At 47.5% G+C, this 13,065-nt stretch overlaps 1 protein-coding gene across 2 annotated transcripts; it reads right to left on the minus strand.

The window, feature by feature from the left end:
* Positions 1 to 10: 10 nt before the first annotated feature.
* Positions 11 to 13,058, minus strand: LOC116377366 (neuron navigator 1-like). 2 transcript variants are annotated; one of them, XM_031838988.1, is made up of 2 exons: positions 7,018 to 13,058; positions 11 to 2,835 (listed from the first exon to the last, which is right to left on the minus strand). In XM_031838988.1, exons 1-2 carry the CDS (start codon positions 7,697 to 7,699, stop codon positions 2,723 to 2,725), a joined length of 795 nt encoding a protein of 264 aa, XP_031694848.1. In that variant the 5' UTR covers positions 7,700 to 13,058; the 3' UTR covers positions 11 to 2,722. The 2 variants fall into 2 exon arrangements, 1 of the variants encoding a protein (XP_031694848.1); XR_004212204.1 differs by having other exon boundaries at positions 2,748 to 2,835; positions 10,844 to 13,058.
* Between the last annotated feature and the right edge of the window lie 7 nt (positions 13,059 to 13,065).

Genomic DNA, 13,065 nt, shown 5'->3' on the forward strand with positions numbered 1-13,065 from the left:
GTCGGGTACTTGTGCTACAAGTCATTCCACATAAAAGGCATAAAAATTCCTCCATATAATTTAAAAATCCCCAAAACTATGAATGGAAAACACTTTAAATAAGTAAGTAAAACTTTTAGCTATAACTCTATTTTAGCTATATACAGAACAATTTGAAAAGAAGGATCCTGATTACACCTTCACAAATATACTTTAATACGGAGCATAAAACTTCTGCTCTTTTGAGGAGCATAGATGAGGACAATTTGTTATTCTATCTGTGACACGTAAAACAATCATAAAGAGGGAACTACGGTGTCTGTTTCTGCGCTAGTGGACTCCATGTCCATGTTGTGATGGCTCCAGCTGGCGGTCCTAAAACCCAGTCTGCATGAATGAGGTATAACCAGGTACGGAGAGCGAATCTCAAAGCGCTGAATATGACAGTCTTGTCTGCTCGAGCATAGCGGCAATTAATTACTGAAGGTGCTTCAGAGCCGTTTCTCCTCCATGGGAGAGATTAAGATGGTCCGGTCGGGCTTCTGTCACAGACAGGATTGGCATGCGGACTCTGAGACTATCCTTACATTGAGAATACAAACATGTCCGCAGAGGCTCACACACAGGAGCCGACTTCCCTTTTTGTCCCACGTTTAATCTAATGGCTGCTTACTGCTCACACATGTGCAGACACACCGTATATGATGCTGATGACGATGATGCATCATGATGGCTGTCCGTCTCAGACCGATCAAACACCTCCCACCCCATCCCCGTGGGCCCTCGCCAGAATAAAACATGGCGATAAGACAATGGCGCTGTATTGATCGCGCCTGGCTGAGACTCCTCTGAGGACAAAAAAAAAAAAAAAAAGAAGTAGAAAACAAATGCACACACACAGACTGCCATCTGTCATGGCTGTCTGCAGCCCGGCCACCATATTCCACTGCAAATGGGGCAAAACACACAAAATAATAGACTAAGGGAGAGGGGGAGAGACAGAGCGGGGAGCTGCTGCCCGGGGGGAGCCGACACAAACCAATGGTTATCATTTTCGTCCTCGCCCGAGCCGCAGCTTCCACACTGTTTAGACTGTCCCCGTGGCTCACAGATGGGACGGCCTTTTAAGGTGCCGGTTGTCCATCAACTCCTGAAATGTCATTACATGTGCGCCAGCTGGTGAGGAAGGTGGCTCCTGTACTTTTCTAATTAAATCCAGAAAAAAACGCGGAGGAGAAGAATGCATGGCAACAGAGGAAACATCATTAACAATTGGAGACGTATCTCCCTGTTGGATCGGTGTGGTGAACTGAGTCAGAGATATCAAAATCTGAGCCGCTTCTGTTTTCCAAGGACAACGGACGCACAGGGAAACTCGCATAATAAGTGCTGGGATGGGAAAATGTGATCACAAAGGAAACTTTGGTTATTTTCAGTGGTTATTGGTCGTGACTTTGGTGGGTCTCCTTCACAGTCTTTGAGGAAGTTAAACATGTCTCAGTCGGTGTGAAAATAGCCTCTGAAAACAGGCCTATAGGCTGCAGCTGAATGGTGACGTTCTGGTTGCTCTGTTCTTGCGACAAAAAATAGGTGCTACGTTCTCCTTTTTTTATTTCCTGTTGAGGGTCACGGAGACACTATCATATACCCGCAAGCAACATTAGCATAATTATTTTACTAAGCTGCTTCGACTAATAATTTCATATTTACAATGGATCAAATGTGTAATGTGAAAGGGGGTCACTTGTAGTGACAAACCCAGAGAAATTCATCACCACCTCAGCTCTGTGGAGCGTGTTTTTTTTCTTGTAACTCACTGTTTTTGGCCCAGCCTTAAACTTTATTGTTTTGGTTCACTCTCAGCATCATCAGTGTTGTTTCCAGATGCAGCAGCCGGGCGTTCTGAGCCGAAGAGCTCTTAAAACCAACAGTACACCGCGTTTCCAGTCCCGAAAAAGCAGACAGACACTTAGCAGCATTTAGCAGCTAAAGAGCCAGATAATTCTAGGAGTTAGTGGGAAGCAGAGTTTGCCTGAACGAGCCGAAAAACAACGGACCAACTTTTCTCATTGTTCAGACGGAAAGTGAACTTTAGATGTGACTGCATAATAGTCTCTCAAAAAGGTGGAAGTGTCTTAAAATAAACACTGGCAGGCAAATCCCTTTTCTCTGCATTTGGTTTACTTCTAAAACAGTGTCTGACTGAAGTTGGGTGCTGCCTGCGGGGGGGGGGGGGGGGGGGCAAATGTTGCAGCAGTGGTCGGACATAACACACACAAGGTAACTATAATCTAACGCCAGCAAAAGTATAAATAACGAAGTGAGCCACCTAAGAAGCAGATGGGAACATTTATATTTGGGTTGTGAGAGATTTATGATCCTATTTGAGGTGCTACATTTCACTATTGTCTCGGTTAAATAACACAGCGGCCTGAAGGCAACATAATTCACTTCAACCCTGAAACAACTCAATTAGGTTGACATTTTCAATTGCTTTAAAAAATGTATTCTGATTTGTGGAGCTCATTTTAAACTTCATGAATAAAACAGATTGACTTTAAGGGGATATGAATGGGAAATAACAATATTCTCCTTTAAGGAACCAATCTCTTGTTGTCCCTTATGCACGCGGCCCTACAAATAAACGAGGCAATTCATTGTCCGTATCCCTTTTCTTAACCAAAAACCAGACCAGAGTCATTTACTATCCCCAGTAAATAATGGGTCGTACCATCTGTGTGCCTTACCTGTGGCTGATCTGTGTCCCCCGTAGATTGGACATGGTTTCTTCCAGGTTCTGCCGCAGGTCGGCGATGTTCTTCACCGTCCTCATGCGTCTCGTCTCAGGGTCCTCTCCTAGAGACACGCATTTTTACATGATTTACTGAGAGGTTCGGAGACACACACACACAGCACCCACCCACAACCACAAAGGCTACACACGCAATACAAGAAGCGAGGAAGACATCTGACATGCAGCATTTTATTGAACGTCTCCGTAGGGACACGAAATGACGACAGATCACGGCGACAGCCGGCAACGGGCGCCCGTCTCTGAAACCCCGTGCTGACAATTGGGAAGCCGTTCAATGAATCGGCCTGTCAGGCTGCGTCACACACATTTTCTTTTTTTAGTCTGAGAAGTGGATACATTATTTTATGCAGCGCTGACATCTTTCCTTCAGGCCAATGCAGAAATGTCGTACCGTGACACTACACGTGCTTCGTCTGTTAGTGGGGGACACAGACGTGCCCGCGAAACTCTGTCAGAGCGCTGCCACCCTCGCCCTACATCAGCATGCAGCTAAGAATCATATGTTTCATGTTCGTCTAAGTGCCATGTTTACAGAACTTCACTTAGGCCTATTCTAAAGTGTGCTGCCAACAAGCACAGGGTGGGCAACACTTCGGGACTGCGAGCTGTGGGCGCAGACCAAAGTATCTGCTTGTCTCCTCCAGTCAAGCCTCTCTGCTCGCTCGTCAGGCTAGCCTATGGCCACAGGCCGGGTAATGGGTCAATGACGAGTGGCATGAGAGGTATAAATGGACGGTGGTCACACTGCTCTTCCGGGTTGCAAGGTGCCGCCGGAAGTCTCCGTGGTGGAGACCAATGAGCCAGCAGATCTGGTGCAACGAGACGACAACACATGGTAAGACGAGTGCGAGGAGCATGTTGCTGTGATTACAGCGACCCCGGACGAATGGGAGCGGCGGCGGCTTGGCCTCCAGCGACTTCTGTGGTGCAGCTCAGTGCCAGAGAGGAGAAGAAATGCTGAGGTGTTGATGCCGGATTATGATGCAGGTCGGTGTTGGAAAGAAGGAAATCAGCTGAGCCAGTTTTCCCTGGATAAATATATCAATTTCAGAGTTGCCCTCAAGGCATTTGGATAACTTTTCCAGCAAAAATGCACAGACTGTATACATTTCATTCGAATAACAATTGTGCTCTGCATTATTTCTGCAGTTCCTGTCTTTTTCCCGCCACACTGTAAAAAATGACTTGATTTAAACAGACCAGCTCGACACTGCCGCCTATTCTACTTTAGCGTACGCTGTGTGGCGGCACACAAAGTTGGAGTCACCTTGTCCAGCACTGTGACACAGAGTCGCTTTCTTTTACATGCCGTGACTATCTGTCCTGTAGAAAGACCTTTTTAAATATAGGTGACATCAACTGAACCTTTTTCTTCCTTTTACTGCAATCGTCTTTCTTTTTAAATGCTATAAAACTCCAACGAATAAGCTGAAAATGCTAGGAGGCCAGTAACCGTAGCAGAGCGGCTGCCAAAGACAGGATTTAATACTGGTTAACTTTGTCTTGGTCACATTGTTTGAAGACTTGTAGATTCAAACACTGTCTGCATTTTTCCAAAATGAATTCAAGACATGACCTCAATTATTTGGTATCAAACTGTGTAATGACCTCGCAGTCTGGCATAATTGAGGTCATGTTTTGTCTTCGCGGAGCAAACAGACGGAAGATTATGCGAGGTGGAGGTGGTGACCCATGCTCTTCACCTCCGACCCCGTATCAGATTTTTGCACTATATGGCCAGTAATTTGAAATCCGTGAGGCACTTCTGAGCTAAGGAATGTGTGTTGGCGGAAGCCCTGAATGAGTTCCAGTCTCATCTAAAACAGAGCTGAGAGACGAATGATATGCTGTCATTCCCCAGCAGGTTGATGGATCTCTGCTGCCACAAACTCAAAGCACCCCTGTGATCTGATGTTCTCCAATTCTTCTTCCTTTTTTCTCCCGTCTTCCTTGCTCCTCCTCCTCCTCCTCCTCTCCTGTCCTCTCCTCCTCTCACCAGGGCCCCTTCGAGAAAGATCCAATTACGATCCCATTATAAAAGTGACATGAGGAGATCTGGCCCTGGAGTCGCCACCATGAACAGACACCTCATGCAACATTGAGAAGCGGCCAGAGGCGTGTGTGTGCATTTATGCTTCTTTTTTTTCCTGTGTGTGTGTGTGTGCAGGAGCAGAGGTCTCCCCTGCACGTTAGAGTAGAGGCCATCTGGGAATTTTGTGCAATGCAACTGCAGCCCCACACACAAACAAACAAACATATGCACGCACGCATTGGTGTTAGAAAAAAATACACACCAATACCTGTGAGCGATTTAACCAGCTCAGTTCCCGTTATTTGGATCAAGGAGAGCTGCAGGAATGAGCTAAGCTAAATTCCCTTCGTAGAGGCGACTTATACATGCGTGTAGCCGTGGTTTCCACTTTGCGGCGCCGCAGAGAGGCGAGAAGCCACGAGGCATTCATTTGGATTCAAGCTGCGCGTCCAGCTCTCGGCTCCCAGTGAGCCAAACTGAGACCAGGTCCGTGGAGAGGATCGAAAAGGGCACGGACGGAAGGAGAGGGAAGGTACACATGCACACATGGGCCTAGAAACACACACATATGAGGTGCAGAACGAACGCTGCTCGAGATAAACTTGCAAACGACTGTAATTTGGGACTGACACATTTACGCACACACGCACTGAAGCAGCGGGTGCTGTAGTGCCAGTTCTCCCTCTCTCCCTCTCTCTCTTTAAATAATGCATGGGATCTGGTGCCGATGCCCCTCGCTCTAGCTGAATACTATTAGGGAACCATCCCAGTCCTCTAATTATACAAGCGCATGCCAACACACACACGCATATGTACAGACAAACGCACAAGTAGCCAGCTCTACCGTTGTTACAGCGGTTTGTCACAAATCAGCCTGAATGAAGCTTTGGCTGTCAGTCACTGGAGTGTCGCCATGGCAGCTCACACACACACACACACACACACACACACACACACACACACACACACATTCAGTAACAGGGCAATAAACAAACAAAATAAATAGCGTGTGGATATATCGATCCGTCTGTCTATCTCTGTGTGTGTCTATCTAACAGGCGTCGCATCATTAATGCGTATCAACGACAACGGCTCCCAGGGGGCCTGAAAGCTCAAACCGCCACATCAGCAGCTGGATACTTTGAAAGACAACTTTGACAGGGTGGACGAGTCCTTTAAGGATGGAAACGGCTTCTCAGATATCCGGACAGGATATCCCCGAAACACTTGTAGCAACACGCGTACAGAGGCATGCACCTGTATGCATGAACAGAGTGAGGATAAACGCACACGCAGGTGTAATAATAAGCTATTGATTATGTTGGCTGCGTGAGTCACAGGCGGCGAGGGAGGGTGCAAGGAATACAAGCAGTGCTTTTTCAGTGGGTGTCGGTGGAGATTTTTTCTTCATCTCCATCTCAAGGTATTTCTTCTTCCTGCTGCATCATGCCGTGATCCCGCTTACAGGAAATCAGCAATCTGCCCACCGCCAAAGCTCTCCCTGCTCTGCTGTGCATTATAATTTTGCTTTGTCTGTAGAGTGACAATATAATCTGTTGGAATAAACGGTCCATCTTATCAGCTGAACATCCCCCACCTCCCACGTCCCCTTCCCTCAAGCATCAAAGCCAGGTTTGTTACATGGGTGCTCTTTCCAGAATCACACTGTGGCCAGCTTGACGTTAATTCACAGCACGACACTTAACAATGCTGCACACACACACACGGCAGAGAGCTGCATTTCCAGAGTGTGACAGTGTGCGGATGCAAGTGATAAAAAAGGATGTGTGTAAATCCGCCTGTGTCCATGACATCGAACTACTTGCTGCTTGTGTAAACCCTGTGGATGTACTGGGTGAGTGTGTGCGTGTGAATTGCACGAGGGAGGGTGTGTGTCCCGGCCCCGTCTTACGAATTTCTTTTGAATAATGTCTTAAAATGTTAATAGTGTGCCCTGAGAAATCGTCAAGAGCATTAAGAAAATAACCGGCTTATTGAAGGCTTTTTCTGCTTTGACATTATAATATTCTGTCCAAGTTTGCATTTTTTAACTTAACCAAAACTTCACATTAACAGGAGTTTTTTTACTTCCTGTACAAAGTTTCCAATTTCCGGTGTTGTCAAAGTAATCCTTTTTATTGTGCCTATGAATGTCCACATTCATGCTCATTTCATGACCGTGTTGACTTACGTGGGCGGGGCTGTGTGTGCAGCACCTGCTCCAGGTCGCCCAGCATGGTGAGGATCAACTCTTTATCCAGCTGAGCCGTTCCCTCGCGAGGACCTCCCCCTGAGACCTCCTCCTCCGCCCAGTACCCGCTGTCCTTCTCCCTGCCTACCCTCTTCCCGCCAGCCCAGCCCGCCGCCGGCTCCTCGTCTGAGCGCCCGCTGCTGCCCTCTTCGCCTGTTCCCCCCTCTCCCCTGGACGTCCGCGCCGGCTCCGTCCGTGGGTGGCCGCTGTACGACGCCCGCTGCGGTCGCCCGCCCGCGCCCGTGCACCGCCATGGGACTGGGATGAGGGAGTGCTCCGACTGAGAGAGCACCTTGGTGAGGGAGAGCGACAGGGATCGAGCCGTGGTGCCCTGCGCGCCTCCGCCCCTTGTGACCACCTCCTTCCTCGGGCTTCCTTGCAGGCTGCCTCCCGCCCGCTGTGTGCAGGACGAGTGCAGCGGCGAGCTCCGGGGTCGGGAAAGGAGAGGCGGCGGCTCGTCCAGCTCGAAGGAGTAAACCCGCTGCTCGCCGTCGCTGAGCAGGGTCAGGTTTGTGAGCGAGCGCTGCTTGATCCGCAGGTTGAGGTTGTCGGGGAGAGGCTGGGGAGGCCGTCGAGCCGGGCTGCCTCCCTGATACACCGAGAACTCTGCTCCTCTCTTCATCTCTGGCTCACCGCTCCCCTCCCTTTATCCGTCTTACCTTTCCGCCTCCGTGGGAGAAACTGTATATGCAAGTGGATCCACCTGTGCGCAGCGGTCCGCTTTACATCGTGGCCGCACTGTCACTGGAAGAGCGAGTGGAGTAAAGGAGGAACCGGGGGGGGGGGGGCGGAGGAGGAGGCAGAGAGATGCGTCCCACGCCTCCCGACTGAGCTCCAAGCTTTGGTGGGCTTGGTCGAAGATCAGAGAGGAAAGCTCCCTCTCAGGCATGCAGGTAGAATCCAGATCCATCCTTGAGTCGCTCCATGGTCACGGCGAGACGTCGAGCCGGACGCAAACACTTGTTCCTTCCACTCCGTCTCCCGTCCTCATGTCTTCTTCCTCCACCACGATCAGGGGCGTGGAGTCGCTACATCTCTCTTCCCTCACCAACGCGTCCTCTCTCCCACTCCCCTCCCGCGCTCTCTTTATCTTTTCCCCCTATTAAACGACAGCCTCTTTTCGCTCACTCTTATCTCCCACCCTGCGCCTTCTGTCTCTCCTTTAATTACCACCTCACCGCTACACTTCTGCTGCGCCCCCTTCCCTCTGACTCTCTGACAGTCCCTCTCTCCTCACAGCGGAGAACGAACGGGTGGTGAAGCCAAAGAACGGACTCGCATAGCTCTCGGTGTGCTTGTTCGTTCCTGCGTGCAGCCTGCAGTACTCCCTCTCTCTCTCTCAACCCTCCTTCTCACTGCTCATCACCCTCTCTTCCTCCTAATCCTTCTTCTCTCGCTTTTCTGCTCGCTCCCTTCCTCTTCCCAGCCCATGTCTTGTTCTCCCTCACACTATCCTCCACCCTCTCTCTTCTCTTCATCTCTCCATCGCGATGTGACAGTGAGTTGTTTGGACAGCAGCACCTGTGAGCTCGCAGCCACGCCGGCCGACCGACTTAATTAAATGCTATCTCGAGGAGCGAAAGCAGCGAGCCGGCGGCTTATCGCGGATCAACAATGAGACCACAGAACCCACGTACCCCCATCAATCAGTGCAAGCCTTATTAGCCCTGTTGCTATTACTCACAGCTGTCTTCCCCACATTGTTTAATCGTGGTTACCAATAGCTAGTAAGGAGTGGAAGCAGGTTGCCTCAGAAACCCTAATTAAGGTGTTCCTAATCGCATGTTCTTAAATGTCAATAAAATTACTTCGGAATGACTCAGCAGTTTTTACTATCCTCGTCTCCCATTAATTTCACAAAAAGCTTAAATCAACGCGTGGATAACGAGCTTGTACAAGTAAACTGAGCAGGCCTGTCATGTGGTTGTTTGTGGTATTTGCATACACTTGAATTTCCTTCCCAGGGACTCATTTCTGCCCCTCTGCGGGGCAAGAGTCGGGCAGTAAGCGGAGGATGTGAAACGGCCATGAAACGAGTGACAGCAGAGAGCGGAGCGTTTGAAATGGACCTCAAAACAAAGGGAACGGTCCGCGTCGCAGTCTAATTCTATCCTTCAAATGACGGGCTGCGGAAAAGCCACGGCCGAAGGGAAATGTCTGGAATGTCGCAGCCAAACCTGACATTCCCGAAACCTGTAATCATGCGCTGTTGTTTGTGCACGCTGCACTTTGTAGACGCTCAGAGTCTCTCCGGCTTCACTTTGAACTTGACGTCTTATTTTTTTGCCGTTGAGTTTATTGCTTGTTTGATTCATCGTCCATGTCACCCTCTGCTATTTATGTTATTCTAAGGATGGAGTTTCATTCCAAATGGCATTTTTCTACTAAACATGTAAAATCCAAATCATTTCAGAATATTTGGAAGCACATGATCTAACTCAATGACAAAATGCTTAAAACAGACAATACGGTGGATAATGGGGAATGTGCGGCAACACAAACCTCTTTAATGTGAAATGGGTTGCAGTTGTGACACTGAAGTCTTTTGCAAATGGCAAGATGCATTTGAAACAATGGAATGTGTCTGTGCCAGTGGTTTGTGTTGCCTGCTTTGAGCTCTCATCCTGTTCCTTTGTCAGAATTTGGAGTTTGTGGTTAGAAGCTGGTCAAATGTCCCTCAGCACTGACCTCTCAGCTGCAGAAGCTCAATTGCTCAGATGTCCACTGACCGTAGTTAAAGGACGATGAAGATGTTGGGAGTCATTACAAACAAACGGTAGGCTTTCTGTTCTGCCAGCAGCTTTCTGGTGCCGTTGAAAAGGATGATGAACTCAAATATAAATAATGTACAAAATATTGGATAAAATGTACTGTTTCTAAATGATTGCAGCCTCTTATCACTACACCCTTCTTAAATCAAATGATATCTCTTTAAGGCTTAAAACTCTTCCCATACCCAGTTTTCTTGCTCCGTTGTAGTGTATATGCGATGTGCATCCATTCCTCCATAAGAACTCAGATATCTGAACTAACACTTTATGAGCTTTGGATAAAAAAAAAAAAACATCCATCAAATGTCAAGCAACTCTTTGCAAAAGCCATCCCTCTGCTGAAGCTGAAAACAATAAATGATGTGTACGTATTGATGATGATGCAGAGCTGGGATTTTAAAAACACGACGGTGGCATGCAAGAATGTAAACAGAAACAACAAAGAGCCGCAGATGCTCCCTGTGTCCGTCTGTCAGCGCTGACCTTTTCCCTTCACCACATGGAACCGGCGCGGAACAGGGATCCCCCCAGTAAACACGACTAACACACACACACACACACACACACACCGAAAACACACTTACACACCAGCTGCACGACACTAGCACATTGTGCTATACACAGCAGTAGCCTTCAAAAAGTCTCCCATCCCGCAGCGACTCTTTAGCTATTCTGCATTAAAACCCCTGCAGCCTGCTCTCACTTAAATGTTATGTAGGGCAGCTAATCCATAATGTAATACAACAGCGTTAAAGTATGCAAAACCAATTGTTCTATTTCCTAAAGAGAGTAAATGCATCCTAAACACACAGAGGAGCATTGCAGCAGGTCAACATTAGTTAAATATGGACGCTGAACAGCAGATCAAGGTTAAATCCTGACAGTGTATAACCAGTATTAGAGGAGACAAATGTGTAATGCACATGGCATTACACACCCACACGGACAAATATCAAGCATGCAGAGCCCGCGGCATGTGTGTCGACCCGCTGTACCCGATATCTCCTCCAGGCACTGTTTGGCTGTCTTGCTGTAGACCAGCTCTCCCTTGGTGGGGCTGAGGCAGGGGTCAGATGGGGCCACCATGGTGCAGTCGTTTTCTGAGAATGTCCTGGAGGCACAGGAGAGAGAAAAATAACAACACGCAGCAGTTACAAAGGCGGGCTGAGATATCTGAGGAGCTCCACTGCGGCCGCTTCAAAAGGCTGAAAGAGGCGAATGCTGCTGCGCTGTCTGGTATATTCAGTCACTGCCAAACAATGGGATCGTGTTTTTTCAATACAGGTGAACATGTCGAAACTCCTTCAGAACAAAACTATCTAAAGGAGTTCACCCCACAACAATATGAATTGTATATAGTACTCCCCTCCATAAAGAAATGGCGTTAAGGAGAGCGGAGCGCCCGGTGCAAACGAAAGACAGCAAAGGTTATAAAACGGCTGAAAAACTTCCAGAAGATTCCTGTGCAGCATCACTGAAGTGTCCTGCATCCACTTGTGGGCTCATGGAAATCCCCAAAAATGATTTTGCTAAACAAAGCATTTTCGGATTATCCTCCCGTGAAGGAATGCATTGTGCATCTTCACTGGAACTGCTTTGTTTAGCAATAGTCCAGTGGAAATAGTTCAATTACTTTTGCTGTCTTTTGTTCATCCTCTAAGTCTTTTTGCACCGACATGCTTTAATTTTTTTGGGAATCTGCTCTCCTTTAATGCGACTCAATAGAAAAATGAGCTGGGAGCATAGAGAGCCTCGGGAGGCGAGTGCTTTACACCTTTTCCACCAAAATTAGCGCGTTTATGCAGGTTTTATTAAACGCAAGAAAACCCGCAAAAACTAGCCGATTGACTCCTGTCCCATTCCCAGTAGATGAATACGCCTTTCTGGGTGTTTTTCTAGTGTGTCACACTCAATTTCACAAACGCAATGGAAAACAGTGTAAGTAAACAGCTGGAAGCAGCATGGAGGCCAGTGAAGATGTTTCGGTGGTTACTTCCTTGTATTTATTCAGTCACTCTTCAAGCTCAGTTTACAATGATGTTCGAGCGCTGCTCTGGACGGAGAGGGGAGGAATTTGTGGCTAAGTTTAGGGCTGAGTGATATGGACAAAATCAAATACCACGATATCAATAGTGCGCCGATATTTTAAGGTTGACTATTGGTGCTTTCCAAATATATTTACACAATGAGATTTTGGATAAATAATCGTCAGTGATGTGGATATAAGGACTACGTGGGTAAAGGCAAATAACACAACAGCTAGAACAATCTGGTGAGCTCAGGAAATGACATTGTTTTACTGCACCAGGAAAAGAAAACCAGGAAAAGGCAACACTTATGCCATATTACGCTATCCAAAATATAAGACCATATCTGTGTATATGTGCTTCAACTTTGCAAAGACAAAATCTTATCATGACTATCTCAAGAGGAAATGGTTTGAGATCGTCAGCTTGTCATAATTATTTCCAAGTTCCTTTTGTCCCATTAGCACCATTTGGTATTTATTTATTATGGAATAAATACTATTGTCACATTAAAAATGTAGCATCACATAAATACACATTTGTCCAAGAAAGACCAGTTACTGAGAGATTCTAGTGGTGAGAGCAACAGCTAGAATCGTACCTTCCTTGCCTCCAGTCTGCTGTCTGTGTTTGTCGTGTTAAACAAGGAAAAGAGTCTGAATTTCTGAGTCCGTTTTTAGTCTGTCACATGTGCAACAGATGGACGCCTCTAAAGGGAGGAGGGGACGCTTTCTGTGAGGGCTTCAGAGTGTGCGCGTGAAAGGCGTGTTTGTGTGCAACTGCCTCTCCTCCTCATCCAGGAGCTGCATCACGGTCCGCCGTTTGTTTGCAGATCTGAAGAAACGAGGAGCGAGTCCAAACACCCTTCATGAGATAACAGTCCTACGCGGTGAACGAAAGAAAAACCACGTATGTGTAAACAGTCGACAACAAACCAACGCAAAAAATAAACCCGGTGACAGTTGATACACAATCAAATGCACGCACACACACAGACACAGAAACACACACAACGAAAAGCGTGCAAACTAACACTTGCAACCACGTGCACATGTAAACCCTGGAATACACACAGTAAAGCTTGCATACAAAAACACACAGACGGGTCTCAGCACAAGCTACTGTATAGTATTCATTCCCTGCCACACACACACACACACACACACACACACACACACACACACACACAC

Source organism: Anarrhichthys ocellatus, unplaced genomic scaffold (genome assembly GCF_004355925.1).
Source record: "Anarrhichthys ocellatus isolate YVR2014 unplaced genomic scaffold, GSC_Weel_1.0 scaffold1161, whole genome shotgun sequence".
NCBI lineage: Eukaryota > Metazoa > Chordata > Actinopteri > Perciformes > Anarhichadidae > Anarrhichthys > Anarrhichthys ocellatus.